This window comes from Lupinus angustifolius, chromosome LG08, assembly GCF_001865875.1.
Source record: "Lupinus angustifolius cultivar Tanjil chromosome LG08, LupAngTanjil_v1.0, whole genome shotgun sequence".
In the NCBI taxonomy this organism is placed as follows: Eukaryota; Viridiplantae; Streptophyta; class Magnoliopsida; order Fabales; family Fabaceae; genus Lupinus; species Lupinus angustifolius.
In genome coordinates this window covers 23,658,597-23,677,191 of record NC_032016.1, presented here as the reverse complement: position 1 = coordinate 23,677,191, position 18,595 = coordinate 23,658,597, and the positions used below count along the sequence as shown (strand labels likewise).

General features: G+C 34.0%; 3 protein-coding genes across 6 annotated transcripts; all 3 read left to right on the top strand.

Annotated features, from left to right (window-relative positions):
- On the top strand, positions 505-5,927 carry LOC109355328 (zinc finger CCCH domain-containing protein 24-like). Of its 3 annotated transcripts, none has more exons than XM_019598428.1 (14): positions 505-1,031; positions 1,125-1,217; positions 1,325-1,558; positions 1,650-1,722; positions 1,921-2,053; positions 2,121-2,274; positions 2,414-2,494; positions 2,581-2,703; positions 3,259-3,429; positions 3,531-3,665; positions 3,849-3,944; positions 4,135-5,019; positions 5,287-5,330; positions 5,426-5,927. In XM_019598428.1, exons 1-14 carry the CDS (start codon positions 540-542, stop codon positions 5,670-5,672), a joined length of 2,961 nt encoding a protein of 986 aa, XP_019453973.1. In that variant the 5' UTR covers positions 505-539; the 3' UTR covers positions 5,673-5,927. The 3 variants fall into 3 exon arrangements, with proteins under 3 accessions (XP_019453973.1, XP_019453974.1, XP_019453975.1); XM_019598429.1 differs by having other exon boundaries at positions 505-1,035; positions 1,129-1,217; positions 5,426-5,816; XM_019598430.1 differs by having other exon boundaries at positions 505-1,035; positions 1,129-1,220; positions 1,328-1,558; positions 5,426-5,816.
- LOC109355329 lies at positions 8,736-13,362 on the top strand. The gene is made up of 8 exons (XM_019598431.1): positions 8,736-9,093; positions 9,870-10,370; positions 10,657-10,822; positions 11,065-11,359; positions 11,733-11,805; positions 11,883-11,973; positions 12,289-12,368; positions 12,755-13,362. The coding sequence occupies exons 1-8, from the start codon at positions 8,995-8,997 to the stop codon at positions 12,989-12,991; spliced, it is 1,542 nt and encodes a 513-aa protein (XP_019453976.1). The 5' UTR covers positions 8,736-8,994; the 3' UTR covers positions 12,992-13,362.
- On the top strand, positions 14,433-17,039 carry LOC109355331 (yrdC domain-containing protein, mitochondrial). Of its 2 annotated transcripts, none has more exons than XM_019598434.1 (6): positions 14,433-14,585; positions 14,825-15,062; positions 15,909-16,084; positions 16,340-16,631; positions 16,787-16,866; positions 16,897-17,039. In XM_019598434.1, exons 1-5 carry the CDS (start codon positions 14,504-14,506, stop codon positions 16,848-16,850), a joined length of 852 nt encoding a protein of 283 aa, XP_019453979.1. In that variant the 5' UTR covers positions 14,433-14,503; the 3' UTR covers positions 16,851-16,866; positions 16,897-17,039. The 2 variants fall into 2 exon arrangements, with proteins under 2 accessions (XP_019453979.1, XP_019453978.1); XM_019598433.1 differs by having other exon boundaries at positions 14,434-14,585; positions 16,787-16,872; positions 16,903-17,022.

Here is an 18,595-nt window from a genome sequence, read left to right as displayed (position 1 = left end):
TGATATAAAATAATAAAAAAAATGCAATTGTAAAGAAAATGTTAGGATATGGTGCAATTTAAAAAGGAACATTGAAAGATTGTAATATTTATATCAGTTAATGTACCATTTATTTGAATTAACAAAGGAATAATGATTAAAGATGAATATACACAATACTCATAGTTCTTGATTATTATAATTTACAAAGCTTAAAGAGTCGGTGTAAATATTTATACATAATTAGTATATTATATATCATTTAATTGTATTATTTTTCTGAAGTGTCAATAAATATTAAACATGAATGATGAATGATACATGTTTAAAACATGATTCTGTACTATATATGGTGGTTAAGGGATGGTAAAATTTGGTTTTAAAATAAATAATAATTGTGTGTAAACCCCAAATGTGAGGTGTGAAAACCCAGCCCAAAAATTTGTTAATGGGCTTGAACCGTAAAGGGCCCAATTCACATGTAATAACGTGACTGAAAATGAAGTGTTATATATATATAATGGAAACATGTTTTTAGTATTTTAAGTTACCGTTCCCAAATGAGTGAAAGTGTGGCACAGCTTCAAACGGCGGAGCCTCTTCTCAACATGGATTTATCTTCTTCCAAAACCCTAAACCCAATCAACGCTCAGGATTCAACACCCGAGTCACATCTAACGGTTCCGAATGAACCTCAAATCACTCCCGTAAACGACGACGTCGTTGTCGGTGAGAAACGGAAGAGAGACGACGGCGACGACGTCTCCATCCAAGATAATGATGGCACCAACACCATCGCGTGCATCCACGCGCACACGGAGGAGGAGTTAGTTCCTCATCCCGAAATCACGCGCGACACAACATCCGAGCCTGCGAAGAAGGTGTTGAAGATCGAAGAGAAACGCAGCGTTTCGGAGGATAGCATGGTTATCGACGACGCCTTCGTTGAAGGTAGTGATTGTTATGGTTCCATTAACGAGTTTAGCATATGTGTGGTGAATTTGCCGAAGAGGTGGTGCAACTCGAAATTGAGAAATTTTCTCAAAGACCAGGCAAGACGGTTTATCACTTACATTTCTCACTTCATCGTTTTTCGCTTCGAGTTTATAGTTTCGCATTATGAAGGTTTGGTTTTAATTTTGTAGGGTGTGCCTTTTAAGCATACAAAGAAAAAGAAAACAATGGGGCAAGGTGTCATCATTTTTGAAAATGCAGAACAAATATTAAGTGCCACAAAGGTAGTTGATTATGAGTTTATGACATTTGATCCTTTTACTTTGTATCTTCTTTGATATGCACTCAGTAGAATTAGATTTTGATAATTTAAAATTTTGGAATGTAATAGAAGTTAGATGGAAAAATGGCTGGTGGCAGAACACTAAAGGTCACTGGTGTCATTCCTCAATCATTCGGAAAGAAGAAAAGTGATAAGGAGAATGTGTCGGTAGATGCTGAAACAAATGATGATAATTCAAAGGCAAAAAATGTGCGCGATATAGTGACCCCTCTAGCTCACTTGCCCTATGCTGATCAATTGGAGCAGAAAAAAAGCTCTCTCATACCGATGCTCAAAAAACTTGTTAGTCAAGACTGTGTCTAATTTTGTTTTATCATTTTATCATTCTTAGTTTTATCTGCTCTCACTGGACCTTTGTATTTTATTCTGGCAGACCCGAAATACACGTAAAGCTTGTGAAACTGGGGTTTCTCTTCCTGAGTGGGTTCTGAAGTCGAAGGAAATAGGTAATGTTATATATCTTAAAACCTTGCTCTGAGTCTCAATGAACAAATTTAATGCAGTCCCAAGGTTTAAGACTAGATGACTTTTTTTGTGTGAATATCTGATGCAAATGTTTTCTTCGTAATTTAGTGCACCACCTATGTTGTAATTTAGTTTAATTTGAAACTTAACTGAAAATTTTCTTTCTCACATTTCTGCAGCCGGTCTTCCATGTGAGCTAGAGGGTATTATTGCATCACCAATTGTAAATGGATATCGTAATAAGTGTGAATTTTCTGTTGGGTATTCTATGAAGGGCAAAGTAACAGTGGGCTTCATGCTTGGAGACTTCAGGTAATCTGATTCATTTATGTTTGTAGAATGCCTTGCTTGTAAGTTTTATACTAAAATATTATAGCAGGGAGGGTGTAACAGCAGTTGAGGAAGCATTGGACTGCCCAAATGTTTCTGAAATTGCTTGCAAATATGCTACCATCTTTCAGGAATTTCTGCAGCATTCTGATTTACCAGTTTGGAACAGTTCTACAAATACTGGATTTTGGCGTCAATTGACGGTATGATCTTGCTGGATTTGGTGTTGAAAATTCATGTCTGTATTGCTTATGACTTCCCTATATGGTGCTGAATATGAAATTTTATTATGTATTATTTACCCATTTTGAAACTAATTGGTTTTCATATTTCTTTTGTAAGGTTCGAGAAGGGAGGACAAATGGAAATGCTGTTGGTTCTGAAGCTTTTAATGGTATTGCTGAGGTCATGCTTATCATGCAGGTTAGTTTCTACTGTTTTTTTTGAAAAATAATGTTGCTTTTTAAACATCATTGATAGTTTTTTTTCCTTCCAATCTTTGATTATAGGTTTCTACTTCTGGCTTTGATGATGCACAAGTTGCTGCTGAATTCAAGAGACTTGCTCAGGCTTTTGTTGCAGGAGCCACTTCACATTCTCCAACATTGCCTCTCACAACTCTGGTTGTGCAGGTAGTAGCCCATTCAATCAAATTTCTGTTGTCTCTGTTGAGGCTTAAGTATTAATTGCCTTATATATGGTTGGAAGGATACTATTATGTTACTGTTTGTGCGTTTGCTAAATAGTGGATGTGTTGTTCCCTCCCTCAACTTTAGAATACACATTATGCGGCTACCTTGGATGGATGATCTAAATTGCCTGGCTAAACATCTAATAATACTTCTATTATTAAAAAAATAGCTGGCTGAAGTATCACCGAGGCTTACAAATTGAATATCGTCCCCTTTGGGATATGAAGTGTGTTTCTCGTTTAAGCCATATAACCACACAACATAATCTGAAGTACTTATAAATTATTGTTTCTGATAATTTCACATATTTAGTTGTCACCATGTTTGGTTCCTGTATTTTTAACATCCTACCACAGTTGTTGCCATAGATTTGTTTTAGATGATATTGGATGGTTTAATTTTAATTTTGACGGAATTGATGGAAGTTATGTACTTATGTACCTTTCTTTTGTAATGTATTCTGATTTCTGATGTGATGGTTGGTTTTACGTGCAGGATCACCAAGGAATATCCAATGTAGCACCAGCTGATGCACCTCTTCATTCACTTCCCATTCCTAAAGCAGTTGGTCATCCTGAGATGGATGAGAAAAGTGCCGCACACACAAGAATCCATGATTATATCAGCAATCTCCAATTCTCTATATCTCCGACAGCATTTTTCCAGGTTGGGATGGCAATCATTGATTTTTAACTTACTTCAAGAGTCTCCCAGGGCCAGCCCTGACCCCGTTTGTAGTTGGAGTTTTGAGCTTACTTTTACTGCAGGTTAACACTCTTGCTGCCGAGAAGCTATACTCACTTGCTGGAGATTGGGCATGCTTAGGTCCTGATACGTTGCTATTTGACATATGTTGTGGGACAGGAACAATCAGCTTGACTTTAGCACATCGAGTTGGCAAGGTAATAATCACTAATTTCCTATCTTCTCTCTTGCTTCCAGGGTTTATATTTTGGAAATTGACTGTTCTTTGCTGCTTTGAGAAGTGAGAATATACCGTCAAACTTGTCCCTGAATTAAGAGCTTATTTTCCAAATTTCTCACTTTTTATTTGGCCAGACTGATTTGCTTTTGGATTATTCTAGGTTGTTGGAATTGAAATGGACGCTTCTGCTGTATCTGATGCTCGTAGGAATGCTGAGATTAATGGCATTAAAAACTGTGAATTTATATGTTCAAAGGTGATGTCAACAAACTTGATTTCATGTCCTGGTTAGATTATTATTTCATGTCTGCCCAGTAGAAATATGGCAGAAACTTATATTTGGCACCAGGCAACTTTTTTCTCTGGATTTTTTCAAACCTTTTTAATTATTAACTTGTAGTAACATCACAACTTTTTCTTTTGTTGGCTTGTTTATGAGGTAACAGGCAGAGGATGTCATAGGGTTACTGTTAAAGGAATATGAAAATGTGGCAAAGGAACAAGTTGATGATCCTAATATCTCTGGAAGTAGCAATGTTGTCTCTAAGGACAGTTCCTGCAAAGAGCCTAAAATTGGTGAAAATGAATCTCTGCAATATCATTGTTCAGAAAATAACAATACAAACAACAATGTCCAGGAGGGTAGTGCTTCTCAAGAGCCTGAAAATGGAGAAAGGGCATCTTATTGTTCAGAAAATAACAACACAAACAATGATGTCTCTGAGGGTAGTGCTTCTCAAGAGCCTGAAAATGGTGAAGGGGCATCTCATTGTTCAGAAAATAACAACACAAACAATGATGTCTCTGAGGGTAGTGCTTCTCAAGAGCCTGAAAATGGTGAAGGGGCATTTCATTGTTCAGAAAATAACAATACAAACAATGATGTCTCTAAGGATAGTGCTTCTCAAGAGCCTGAAAATGTTGAAGGGGCATCTCATTGTTCAGAGAATAACAATACAAACAATGATGTCTCTAAGGATAGTGCTTCTCAAGAGCCTGAAAATGGTGAAGGGGCATTTCATTGTTCAGAAAATAACAATACAAACATTGATATCTCTAAGGATAGTGCTTCTCAAGAGCCTGAAAATGTTGAAGGGACATCTCATTGTTCAGAGAATAACAATACAAACAATGACGTCTCTAAGGATAGTGCTTCTCAAGAGCCTGAAAATGTTGAAAGAGCATCTCATTGTTTAGAAAATAACACTGCAGAAATCAGAAGTGATGTTCAGAAAGACAGCAGTTCTGAAAAAGGGAATACTTCTTCCCCGAAGCGGTTTAAAAATGTTGTTGCTATTATTGATTCTCCACGTGCTGGACTTCATCCAACTGTAAGAGCCATACTCTATAGTTTGTCACCATATATGTGCAAGTAATTACAACTATAACTAACAGAACGCTTTGTTGCTTTTTGGAGGGAGGACCCTTCTGCATCAGCCTCTTGTTCCTATGTTTTCTGTACTTGTTCAATTTGATTGCAGAATAAAGTATATGATACTTTTCTATGTTGTTGAATGGATTAGTTTTTCCCTATGAGATTTGAATCTGCAGCATTTTCTCATAAAATTTAACTTCTGATATGAATTGTGATTATGCAGGTAATCAAGGCTTTGAGAACTCATCCGGGCCTGCAGAGGCTTGTGTAAGTTCTTGTTTTGAATCATGCTATAATGCTATGGGCTTATTTAAGTGATATCTACTTCTCTATGAAATCTAATTGTTTACCCTTAAATGCAGCTACATATCCTGTAATCCTGAAAGTTTGGTGGCAAATGCCATTGAGCTTTGTACGCCATCTCCGGTAGAAATTAAGAACGGAAATCCAGATTTTCGAGGATGGAAAAACATCAGCAGTGCTGGTGTAGCACGTTATAGGTCCAAGTCTATGCCCATCTCAGAGCCTTTCAAACCAGTAAAAGCTATGGCTGTTGATCTTTTTCCACATACTCCACACTGTGAATTGGTTATGCTCTTCGAGAGGTAGGTGGACCAGAATCGGGATTCGTTTATTTGGTCGGTTCTCAAATTTATTTGGCCAATATTTTTGTTTGGGTGCGTTCTATGGGTGGATGTTAGTGTTTATTATTGTTGTTTTTTGATCCCGTGTACTATGAAATAAGTTCGAGCATACTATGATAAACTTTTTGCTGCATGTATCATAGAGACTCAGATTATGCAACTTTTTTTCACCGTGAATTATCTAGTTTGGATAATGCTTGAAAGTTACTTAGGTTATTCTGTATTGTGGGCATTCCTTTTTAAATTTATGAAACCTAGTGGATTTGGCCTGTTACTGTTAGTCATTATTGGATTTGGCTCCAACTTCAAACCTTTGTTATCAAATTTAGCCATGGCTCGGAGTTACGACTAAAATTACTATATTTAAAGTTTTAAAAATTAAAGGGGGTTATTAAGGTTGTATATTTTAATAAAAATATTTAGTCCTTGAAAAATTATGCGTTTTATTTTGTCCCTACAACTTTTGGAGCCCGTTTTCTTAAAATTTTGAAACATTTAGTTGTGATTTCTAACGCTAATTCAGTGATTACATGTGGCAGACAAGTGAATCCAACAGTTAATCGGTAATAGGTTAAAAAGCTATTATTTAGATTTTTTCTGGGAAAATCAAGGAGAACTAAGTCTGTATCTCATGTTGAGAATAAAAAAGATTTAACTCTGGGGAAATGTTCCAATATATGTATGTAAAGAAAAAAAATTGAGAGATAGAAATAAATGTGTACAATATTAAATGTGATGTCAACATTTTAGTGTTTGAATAAAGAAATTGTTTTTTAGCTTATGTTGTTGCCACTATTTTGTACAAATACTATTTTATGTTCTTAAAAATTATTTTTCTGTAAAATTAAGTCAATTTACTATATATGTGTATAGGAATAGTAAATAATTTATAAAAGAATACCTGTCCATGATTATATTTATAACTCCCTATATATTACAGGGAACTTTTACTTTCTGTATAATACATAGAGGGAAAATCAACATTTATAAATGAGGAAGATGGAGATTAAGTAATAAACTTAGATTTTAAAATCTATATCCTGTCCGTGTAAATTATTTATATTCTCAATTCATCATTTATTATTGATTTGTATTTTTTTGCTTGAAAGTCATTAATAATTTATAAAAAAATAATGGATGATTTGTTAATAATGTAAAAAATATTTACATGCATATTAAATCCATAAACTTAAACATCTATGAATTCAAAGTAAAAATCAACATTTATGGCGCCATGACATCTCAACTTTGTGGCTCTGATCCAATGAATTGAATTGAGTGTGTGATGATTGCTAATCTTGTGATCCATACTGCTTCTCTTCCACAAATTTAAGCTACACGTGGGACCCTAGAGCTAGATTAATTATTATATGAACGTAAACAAACAAAAAATAATTTAACTTCTAATCTTTTTGGACTAATAGACTTCAAAACATGACACATGAAATGTGTCTCTTTCACGTATTCAAAGTGATTCATTGTTATTTTGAAAGGTGTCTCCAGCAGCATGGGAAAGCAAATGATGCAGCCTTGAATTCTTTAATTTTGTTACATCAATTTCACACCAATCTGATAATATTTTGTGGCGAAAGCAAAGGTAATGTTTTTAATTAGACCTTTCTAAACAATCAGATAGTCACGCCAAGACCCTTTTATTAGATACTTTAATTCAAAACTTAGGGGAACAATAAATAAAAGGACAAAAGTAAAAAGGGTACCTATCTTTATAATAATGCATGGATAAAAAAGTATAGTCACATGCATTATTTACAAACGTCTAAGGTATAGTGAGATTAATTCCGGTGGAGATTTTATGCATAGCTAGTCATATAAAAGGAGAAAATGGATGATAAGTATACACCACCTTTGTTGATATATATGTAGTGGTGCATTTAAATGAAGCTTAATCATATGGTTCTATGTTAAATTTTTATCTTGCATTAAGGAGGAATTGTCAAATATATGTACTAATTAAGATTTAAGTACATGGGGTTGGACACTGCTTTTCATTACGTTTTCCTAATGATTTGAAATGGTTTTCCTTTTCTTCTTTACTGTGTTCTTTTAAGTTGGCAAATGGCACTTGATTCTTTTCTACCCCTTCATGTTTTTTAATTTCATTTCCCCCTAAGGTGAATAATTATTCTACTTTATGTATCCTCTCTCTATAAAAAAGTATACAATTATCGATTTCTGTTGTCATCTTACTTTTTTTGTGGATATGCCATACCTGTGATGGCTGTTTAATTTGTAAGATAATATTGGTGTGAAAATAATCACTAAAAAATACACATTTTTTTTGTTTTCCTACCTATTTGTGTGAACAAAACAAACTATCTCACAATAATTGTGTGAATACAAATGGATTTGATGAACAGGAATCCAAACTAGTTACACAAAATATGATAAGTTCACCAACAAAGCATCGGTCAATCTTCGATTAAAAATGATTATAAAAGTTTTTGTTTTCCTACCTATTAGATCATAAAATGATTAAAAGATTAAATCTTCGATTTTTGGAAATGACACTTATTAAGATAGTTTCTGATCAACAAGGTAAAATGATACATTGATGGAACAAAAACATTACAAGTTGAGCTACCTAGCTGTCTTATGCTAAAGCACTAATTTCATCGATTATATGGAAAGTTGTAAATGTGATAGGTAGGTCCATCTTTTTCTACTCTTTTCCTTTTCCTCTTAACTTTCTCTACTCTTCATTACTTTATTGTTTTAGGTTCTTCTTACCTTGACTAAACCAGACTTCTTTGAAACAAGTCAATATATAGTTAAGAAAATGCTAATCACGTGTGAAATTTAAAACTATATATTTTAATTATTATCCAGACCCAAACTGTTAAAAAAAACTATAGGGATATATTTCAAATATTTGCAAAGACTTGAAACTTCAATAAAATAATTTTGCATGTAAAATTACAATCTTAACCATATAGGAGTATCATGAAATCTTAAGCATGTACTATATGTCTATATATGATGAAATGAATACATAAAGAATAGAAAAAAACCACAGATGTGTATCATAAATGTGAAAGAAAGATTATTCTTGTTCATCTTATTCATTTCCTGTTATTTTTCTCTGTACCCACCACCCATATTTAAGACTTCTTGTCTCTACCATACCATGCATTTACTCACCAATAACTAAGTGGTATGGCTATTATTAAGGACTGAAATCACTGAATTTTATTTGCCACTGCTATTACTATTTTGCTTCCTCTTTCAACTACCAACTTCTGGGTTTGACTTATTTTTGCTACTGCAACATGAGTACTGAGGAAAATAAGCCTGAGACTTTGAGTGAGGAGGACCATGATGCTGCAACTTTTTCTTGCAGAACAACATTTTCTCTTCCTGTCCAAACGGTACTTTCTGTTATTATTCACTTGCTTCTGTTTCATTTGTCTTCATCTTCTTTTTTCTGTCTGGTTTGTTTCTATTCTAGGACTTGTCTCGAACTAATTGTTATGATTGTGAAGTTTGTTTTTTTAACATTTTTTTATCAATAGTTTAAGGCTTTCTTTACAAAAGATTTGATTTTTGTTGTTAAAATCTTTGATGCTGTGTTTTTTCCTCTGATTTACACTTAAACTAGCATGCCATTTTTTTTGTCACATAACTTTGCACTTGATTTTAAGATGGTGCCACTTTATCTTCAATGGTATTGAATTTTATAGCAAGTGGGATTTTCCCTGATTGAGATAGTAGAAGAATTTCACCATTGATTCATAATTAAAATTGTGCATAATAATCACTGAATCCTTGAGACTATTAGGTTTTAGAGTTCTGACTTCTGAGCTATTTTGGTTGATACATAATTGAAAAACATGTCTAACCTTTGGAGGATTCAGAGTTCAAGAACTACACATCTATTTACTATTTGAATAGACATCCAATGCATATTCTATACTTCCCTACTTCCTTCTGTTTAACAGAAACAGTTCGAGTTGATGAATTTGCTTATAAAAAATGCAGAAAGGTTCAATAGCTCAGTTTTCATTAGTCTAATTGTATTATCTTTCGGTGTGTTTCAAGCTAAAACTAAGAAAAAATTGCAGATGACTAGTTTTATTAGTTATAGTGTAGTTCAGTTGTATTTTATCATGCCTTCATATCTTACTTTATATATTTGTATCTATAGGTTGATGATCCTATGGGGATAACTGAAGAAACCGCGCACATTCCTCCTCGGAAGCAACACAATCTTCTCCTAGAAATACCCTCAAGAACACCAGAAGAGTGTTCCCAAGATTTTGTTGCAATTAAAGTGCCAATGTCACCAAGTCCAACTCCCACTCCCAAGCGAGTGAATTTTATTGTCGGTTCTCGCTCTGTTGATGCTCCAACAAATAATTCTCCTGCGCCTCCAACTCCAACGTCAAGAGGCAAATCATCCAGAAGAAGCATTCTACCAAAATTGAGCTTCAGGTATAGAACTCCAACAGATATTGAAAAGGCTATTACTGCAGCTCCAGAAGGTTCCTCTTCAGGCCATGGAGAAAAGCCTTCAATCTCAAGATCATTGTCCCTCTCTAAGATATTTACGCCTAGGATTAAGAGAACATCATCATTACCTGTAGAAGAAATCGGAGATGTAAACATAGAATCTGCTCATGGTGGAAGTGTTGTTGGTCCTCTAAATGTAAGATTTCAGTTAGTGTAATGATGAATTTAAAAATGACTCTTTTATGTGTATTTGATGGGTGTATGGCATTTTCATTAACAAATAAGTAAAATATGATGATTTATATGTATGCTCCACACAAGTTATTGTTTCAGAATGGTTTTACTATCATGAGAATTTATTAACAGTCGAAGTTATTTCTTTCTACTGTATATTTAAGAAGTCTAGTATTTACAGCATTTCATTGAGAGTAATGTTTTGAAGTTCCCTTTTTCTAGTTCTAACCTATTTCTTCGCTTTTCAGAAAAGAGAGGCTCAGGCACAAACAATGATAGCTCGCTCTCTTTCAGTGCCTGTCAACAACAAAGAAAAAAGCTTAAGGAGGATGGATACTTTTTTCCGCATTATTCCTTCTACTCCTCGAGTAAAGGAAGGAAATGAATTGATCACAGCCCCAACAACAGATACTGGTATCTCATTATAAGCACTTGCATTTGTACTCATGAAAAATGAGAGAATTTTATGTGTTAAGTTTCTAATAGGATTCTGTGGATTGACGTAGTTATTATGTGCCTAGCACTAGTAGTATTGACAGTTAGGTAAAGTGTTAACAGAATATGTGAAAGACCACTTCTTAAGGCAGGCCAAAATATATATGGTTTCTAATCCTAGATACAATTTGTAACTTGCCTTAAATCCTTTCTCGGTTCAGAAAATGACGATGCTGATGGTGAAGACATAGCTGAGGAAGAGGCTGTGTGTCGAATCTGTCTAGTTGATCTATGTGAAGGAGGTGAGACATTCAAGTTGGAATGCAGCTGCAAAGGTGAACTTGCTCTTGCTCATCAAGAATGTGCTATTAAATGGTTTAGTATCAAGGGTAACAAGACCTGCGATGTGTGCAAGGAGGAAGTTCGAAACCTACCTGTTACCCTATTACGGATCCAAAGTGTTCGGAATCAGAACAGTGGAGCATGGTCTCTGCATGAAGATGTAAGCGGATACAGGTATATGTAATTACTCTACTTATTGAGATATGATGGCATGCTTCAATTAGGCATAGACAAATACCGTAGAATCTCATTTGTTATTTAATTATATTTTTCATTACCAAACTATCTAGATTCTAGAATACAGGGCCAACCAGTTCATCATGCCTTGAAATTGAAGCATACTATCTCAAGATTCAACACATTTTGTGATAAAAACCATTTATGATACCTTTGAAGTCAATGCCTTTCCTTGAAATTACGCAACTACGATGAGTGTAGTATTGTCTTAGTAGTGGAACAAAGTGTTTGTGTTATATCTTTGTTAATAGCTTCTTGTACTATATGTAATTACTAGAATCACTTTTAATTTGTCTTCTCTATTTAATAGGGTTTGGCAGGAAGTCCCTGTGCTTGTCATTGTTAGCATGCTTGCCTATTTCTGTTTTCTTGAGCAATTATTGGTAAGAAAGAATAACAATCCTCTCATTACAGCCAAAGTTACAATTTTGTATAGGCTTAGTTATTCAACTATCTGCAGGTTGGAAAAATGGGAACTGGTGCAATAGCCATATCTCTTCCATTTTCTTGTGTACTAGGTCTACTCTCCTCCATGACATCATCGACCATGGGTACGTCTATAAAAGAACTCGTAAATATTGTGATCATACTTTTCTGGAGAACTCATCATACTTCATAGATTCATAATGGTGAATTAGTCTAAGTGGTGCATGTAAGTTTGTAACTGACTGAAACCCTGGCTACTGTATGTATCAATATATCATCAATCAACATCCTTGTATCAACTTTATTCATAGTTTACAACACTGAATGATTCTTATTTTCTCAGCAAGTAATATCGGAGATTTTTTTTGCTATTTTATTACTTCATGTTGCTAAGTTATACCAACCATAACTCTTTTTTCTATCTTGACTTTTGTGTTCAGTGAAAAGCAGGTTCACCTGGATTTATGCATCTTTCCAGTTTGCTCTGGTGGTTCTCTTTGCACATATATTTTACTCCTTGGTAATGGATTTTTGAGTGAACTATATTCTTTTTACCTATATATTTTCACTTAAAACCAAGATTACTAATGTTCTATGAGAAATAAACTGCCAAGTTTTTGTCAGTAATACAAAATTAGTATGTCTAAGATTTCTCTCAAAATTTGTAGTCACGATATCTTTTTTGGGAGATGTAAAGAATCTATATTTTCAAACCTGATTCTAGCTTAATTCTGGTTTATGCATGCCTTGTTGCCAAAGAGGGGAGCTTTTTTTCTTGAGGGCTAAAGCATTTTCCACTAGTTGTATTTTATGATTGGTTTGTTATGAATGCATGACAATGTGTACAAAAACATCCATGAAGAACACTAGCATTGTATCTTGTTTTAATATCTCTGTCACTCATAGGTTCATGTGCAAGCAGTTCTGTCAATTCTTCTTGCAACATTTGCTGGTTTTGGTGTGGTGATGAGTGGGAGTTCTATTCTTGTGGAGGCTTTTAGATGGAGAAGAAGATGGCAGTCTCCTCAACTCATGACACAACCACTACAAAACTCTCGACCGATAAACACGCCGCAGTCCGGCCCTGATGATGACACCACTCAAAATGTGGTGCAAGATCTACAGAACTCGAGCCGGAGCTGAATTGTTTTTGTGATTTTTTCATATTGTCCACAAACTAAGGGCTGCAGTTGGTTGCTTTTCATTTAGGTTTTGGCAGAACTTAGTGTGTATAGATAATTTTAACGTTATCACTTTACATTCACACAAGACTTTACTGTAAAGCTAGATATACATAGATTTAGAATGTAGCTTCTCTTGGTATGGAATTTATGTTTATTGAATGGCAAGTGTAATGATGTATTAAACTAAATGGAGTTTTATGCCCATCTATGATAGGATATGAGCATTTTTTCCTCATCTAAATTGTACCAAGTTGCTTATTAAGCAAACACTTAAATTAAAACTAGTTGTTTGTGCTCAACCCTGAACATATGAGATATCTTTTTCCATGAGAAATGATATTCTAATTGGACATGTTTGCCTAGCTTCCATATTGCTAACAAGACTTTCAACCGAATGGATTCCATCAAATACATTCTGGCCATATCATCAGCCACAAGTTCATCCATTTATATGGTCTTCACTCTTTTATTCTTGTCGAAGCTTATTTTATTTGATTTGATTCCTAATCCATCTTATATGAACTATATATCTCAAAATGTATTAGTACATTTAGCTGGGGTACCCCTTGTATTAGTACCCCAGAAAATAAGTGTCCCTAAAATACTCTCAAAGTTTTCACAACACTTTATTAGTAAATTAATTGAAGGTTAGAATGAAATATATACTTTCAATCAAAATTTGAAAATTTTATGTCTAACACAAACATTTAAGAGTTATGATTTCTTAACCAATACCTTATTGCAGTAGTTATGTAGACCCAAATTTATTTATTAATAATATACGTAAAATTTAAGCAACAAACAATTTCCATTTTTGAAGAATGAAAATACCCAAATTTGTTCCGGAAAATTTCAAATGAATAATTAGTCTTTTGATTCCTCTTAAACAATATTTTGTGTTCAAGTCTTGTAGTTGAAAAAAATATGAGAGAGTTACTCTACATACCTCTGGATGTTTTCAATTCGGACATAATTGTCTCTAGTGTGAAAATATACGTAGAAAAAAAAAAAGTAGTTCTTACAAAATTTTATAGACATACTTTTATCCTTAATTAAGACTAGTTTACATGTTTTTAGTACAAAATTGTAAGTTTTTCTTCTTCCTGGTGAAAAGTGTGTCCATATAAAACTTTAGGAACTAATTTTTCTGTTTTACATCTTCTTAGCTTATAGATCCTTAGTGGGTCAATGTGCCCAAATTTTCTTAAGGGTTGGATTCGAGTAATTGAATTCTCGATCTTATAGAAATTTAATGGGGGCTAAGACCACTAGACGGTTTGTTGGTAAAATTTGTTAAGGGTTTATTCCCCTTTACCACAGAGGTTTAAACAAAATTAATTATTTTTTAAATGGAAAACGGTCCTTGTTTTAAAACCATGCTCCTATTTTTCTAACAAAGTTTGGTACGATTATGGTTAGGACTTAGGAGGAGTGAAACCATTGGTCAACGAGATTTGGCATATTATTATATATGATGAATATTTCCACCACCAGAATCGCAGCACTGCTTCATCTTAAACCTCCTCTCTTTCCCAATTTCTCTTTCTTCCAAGGTGCACCCCAATCTTTCTCTCTCCATTTTTTTTACTTATTTTCAACATCAACGAAACTTCTTGTATACCCACTTGAGTTTTATGCCTAAAAATGTTTCCTTTCTCGCCATTCAGCAACAAAAATGTCAACTTTATATGCTATTTTACTTTTGTTGGTCAAATATGAGCCCAATTTAATTCTATTTGGTTGAAGTTTTACCTGGGTCTTTGTTTTTTTCCTTCTCTTGTTGTTGTTTTAGGGCCCCGAAGGTTTTTGTCTTTTCCACGTTTGCAAGAACAGTGTAACGGGGTGAGAAGGGGTTTTGCCAAAAACATGTCTTTGAGTTTGGATAGTTATGACTTGAGTGTTGAAAACAAAACAGGAGTGGTTCTTCCAGCAACAGATGCTTATGCTGCAGAGGCAGTTGAAGCTTTGAAAGCTGGCAAGGTTATTGCAGTACCCACTGATACACTATATGGCTTTGCTTGTGATGCTTGGTATGATATGATACTATTTGTGTTAATGATACTTTTATTATCTCTTTGTTTAATTTATATGCTACATGTCATTTGTTTCAAATATGTTTCCTTCTTTTTCTCAATTTAGTGTAGGATAGATTGATTATGCCTTAGCATCTTGGGTTCCAATTGTACTATGTTCAAAATTCAAGCTTGACATAATCTAAATTGAATAAGAGACAAATGGGGAAGGAAGTGATAAGTTGTAGATTTAGCATAACCTTTCTTCTTGTTGTACCTTATGGAGGGAAAATGTAAAATTTGTACTTTTCTAGTATAGCATTGAGGAATAGTGAAGTTGTAACTGCAGTGGATTAGTGTCATTTCAACGAATTTCAGTAATTGAATCTAAACTTAGGGAGTGGCGAGCCTCTCATGCATAAAAGAGATTCTAAGAATACTCCTATAGTAATATTGCTCAGCAAAGTTTTGTAACATTGATTTTCAATTACAATAGTATTTTAATCCAATTGTGTGTGCGGTTATAGGTAAGAATTTGAGTGGATTAGTAGAATTCTCCCAGTGTGTAAACCCCCCTCCATGCAGAGATATCGTATGAATACTTGCTTCATGCCATATCCATTTGATACATGTTTTGCTTAAATCTCAATTTTCTACATAGCATTCAGACGTGAGAAAAGTGAGCTCCACATGACTCACCATTCTGAATGCCTGCAACATATTGTGTTTAATTAGTATGATCTTTAAAATTTCATTTGCACTTCACAGTTTCCACATATTTTGGCCAACCTTATTTACCTCTATACAATTGTAATCTGAATGATCCGTGATTACATGTTACCTTCTGATGGACCACGTTGGCAGCTCGTTGGAAGCAGTCAACAGGATTTATGAGATTAAAGGCCGTAGACATACAAGCCCTCTGGCTATATGTGTTGGTGATGTATCTGATATGGACCGTTATGCTGTCATTGACCATTTGCCCCATGGTCTACTTGATTCCCTCCTACCAGGGCCTGTTACAGTTGTACTCAGACGAGGTTTGTAAGTCATATTCATATGTTATATGTCATGGCGAAAAACATATATTGGAAAATGAAAATTATGGAAGTAAACTATGCAGATTGCAGAATTGAATACTACATATGTTAAAGTCAATTCGTTCACCAAAGTTGTTTGAAGCAACAATTTAATCCTATATCTTCAATGCCATTGTTCAAATATCTTCTGTTAACCTCAGATTTTATTGTAAAGATCTTATATACTGTCTGATAGTATACTTGGATATTTTACAGGAGAGTCGAGTGTTCTTGAGCGGTCATTGAATCCTGGATTTGATAGCATAGGAGTAAGAGTGCCTGATTGCAATTTCATCAGAGTCATTGCCCGAGGTTCCGGAACCGCCTTAGCACTTACCAGTGCAAACCTAAGTGGACAGTCAAGTAGTGTTAGCATAAAAGATTTTGAGAACCTATGGGAACATTGTGCTTTTGTTTATGATGGTGGTGTTCTTCCATCAGGTCCTGCAGGTTCAACAGTTGTGGACCTCACTACACCCAACCAATACAAGATACTTAGACCTGGAAGGTAGCTTAGCTAAATTGTTTTCTGCTGCATTGTTTAAAACATGGACCGTGCTATGTTAGATACCGATGCCATAAACCATTTACGTCATATGATATCATAGTTGTGTTACAGTGTTATATTGATTGTGTTCTTCTTCATCTGTTGTGTGTTTGCAGTGCAAAGGAAGAAACAGTTGCCATCTTGGAGAAGCATTTTTTGGTTGAGGCAGAAACCACTTAAATGAGCTTTGATTCATTTGCAGTGCCACGTTCTAGGCATGGTTCACTTGCAAAAGATAATTCTTTGGCTTGGACATGTGAGACAAAATATAACCAAGCCTGCTTATTGATTTATATTCTCTTGTTTAAATAACAATTCATTAAGGGGTCTGAATAATATGTTTCATGATACATTAGTTGTCTTATATTACAACTAAAACTTTTCATAATTTGGTGTTTAGTTGCACTGGTTTTGTATCACTTGATTTATAAAAAAATTGCAAATGTTAACCATTGTCATTAGTGTATGATTAAGTCTGCCGGAAATTATTAAGAGAAAAAAATGTATACATTGATCGTGTATGAGATTTATATATTGTTACTACATCATCCATCATTTATATTTAATCATCATTGACTCTTAGTTCAATTAAATGGCGGATGATGAAGTGGTTGTATAAATCTTTACCCTTGAAGTGTAATAATGAAGTTCTCAGGGCATATCCTCAGTGTAATACGTCTTATAAGTATGTATTGTTGACATCTTTCCAAACAACTTTACTTTCAGTAAAATAGCAGGGTTGGTTATAATAATTCTTTGTACAAATAAGGTTACTCTGATCATAACTATATATGTTGATTTTTTGCTCATGACAAATTGCCATAGCAGAATGAGGAATTCCCTTTAAATACACGACTACCAATTAAATTTATAATTGGGTTGGTGAACTGAGCAATTGCAATCTGCATAACTCCACCAATCACGGTTTAGATGCTATGCACCATTCAATAATATACACATGATTTCATGTAACAGTAGCAAATTTTGGTTCTAGCTCCTAGCATTACTTTATCATCTTAGTTGTGTTTGAACGTATTCTATTCTTTCATTCCATTATTATGACGACTTCCATTTCACGTAGACCAACACTCAGCGATTAAATTTATTAGTAGACCGTGATTGACAATGTCAAAATTGGACTTCTCACTCTCATAAAATTATGTTTAGGTCGTTTTCAATATTGGTATTATAAAGAAAAATCATATTTTGGTAGAAATTTGGAAATGACGCTGCATCGGGTTACTACGAATCAAGTTGAGAAACAACATTTAATAAAATTCTTATTATAATATGCCTCTCCCTCCCCCTTCTTTCACTCACATTTACATACTGTTGATTCTATGTAAGTGTTATTACAAATTTATTTTGTTCTAAATTATCATTCTAAAAAATAAATAAATTATTATTTATAAAAACACACAAGTTTATCAACTCTTTTAAGCATTTCTTACCTTCACTTCTTTATGTGTTGTCCCCAAACATATCCCTAACCAATCACGTGTTGTCTCCAAACATGTCCCTAACCAATCACAATGAAGCAAAAATTAATAAAATCATGAATATTTAAATTTTTTATATAAGATGACATAACATAATAGGTTTGAAACAAATCCTTATCCAATTACAATCACTTTATTTTGCTTTAATTTTCATTTTTATCCGGTATTAGTTTTTCTTTTCTAACAAATAATCATTTTTCTTTTTTACACGGGAAAAAATAACTTCTAAAATTTCGTAGAGTTAAGCATGTTAATCTTAATAAAAATACCAAAAATGGTATATACACTTCATGGAAAACGCAGTTATAAAGAATAACGCAGTTATCAAGAACAAGGAGAGCTGACAGTTTATTTTTACTGAGGAAAATATAAATTTTATCACCCGGTATTTTATTCCCAAGATGGTTCGTAAACTATGTTTGACCC

Excerpts from the sequence above, each read along its gene's own strand:
- LOC109355328 (XM_019598428.1), top strand. The coding sequence starts at position 540 with ATGAGTGAAAGTGTGGCACAGCTTCAAACGGCGGAGCCTCTTCTCAAC. Across the intron at positions 1,559-1,649 it reads TACCGATGCTCAAAAAACTT|ACCCGAAATACACGTAAAGC; the intron begins GTTAGTCAAGAC and ends TTATTCTGGCAG. Across the intron at positions 3,666-3,848 it reads TAGCACATCGAGTTGGCAAG|GTTGTTGGAATTGAAATGGA; the intron begins GTAATAATCACT and ends GGATTATTCTAG.
- LOC109355329 (XM_019598431.1), top strand. The coding sequence starts at position 8,995 with ATGAGTACTGAGGAAAATAAGCCTGAGACTTTGAGTGAGGAGGACCAT. Across the intron at positions 11,360-11,732 it reads GAAGATGTAAGCGGATACAG|GGTTTGGCAGGAAGTCCCTG; the intron begins GTATATGTAATT and ends TCTATTTAATAG. Across the intron at positions 11,974-12,288 it reads CATGACATCATCGACCATGG|TGAAAAGCAGGTTCACCTGG; the intron begins GTACGTCTATAA and ends TTTTGTGTTCAG.
- LOC109355331 (XM_019598434.1), top strand. The coding sequence starts at position 14,504 with ATGATGAATATTTCCACCACCAGAATCGCAGCACTGCTTCATCTTAAA. Across the intron at positions 15,063-15,908 it reads GGCTTTGCTTGTGATGCTTG|CTCGTTGGAAGCAGTCAACA; the intron begins GTATGATATGAT and ends CCACGTTGGCAG. Across the intron at positions 16,632-16,786 it reads AAGATACTTAGACCTGGAAG|TGCAAAGGAAGAAACAGTTG; the intron begins GTAGCTTAGCTA and ends GTGTGTTTGCAG.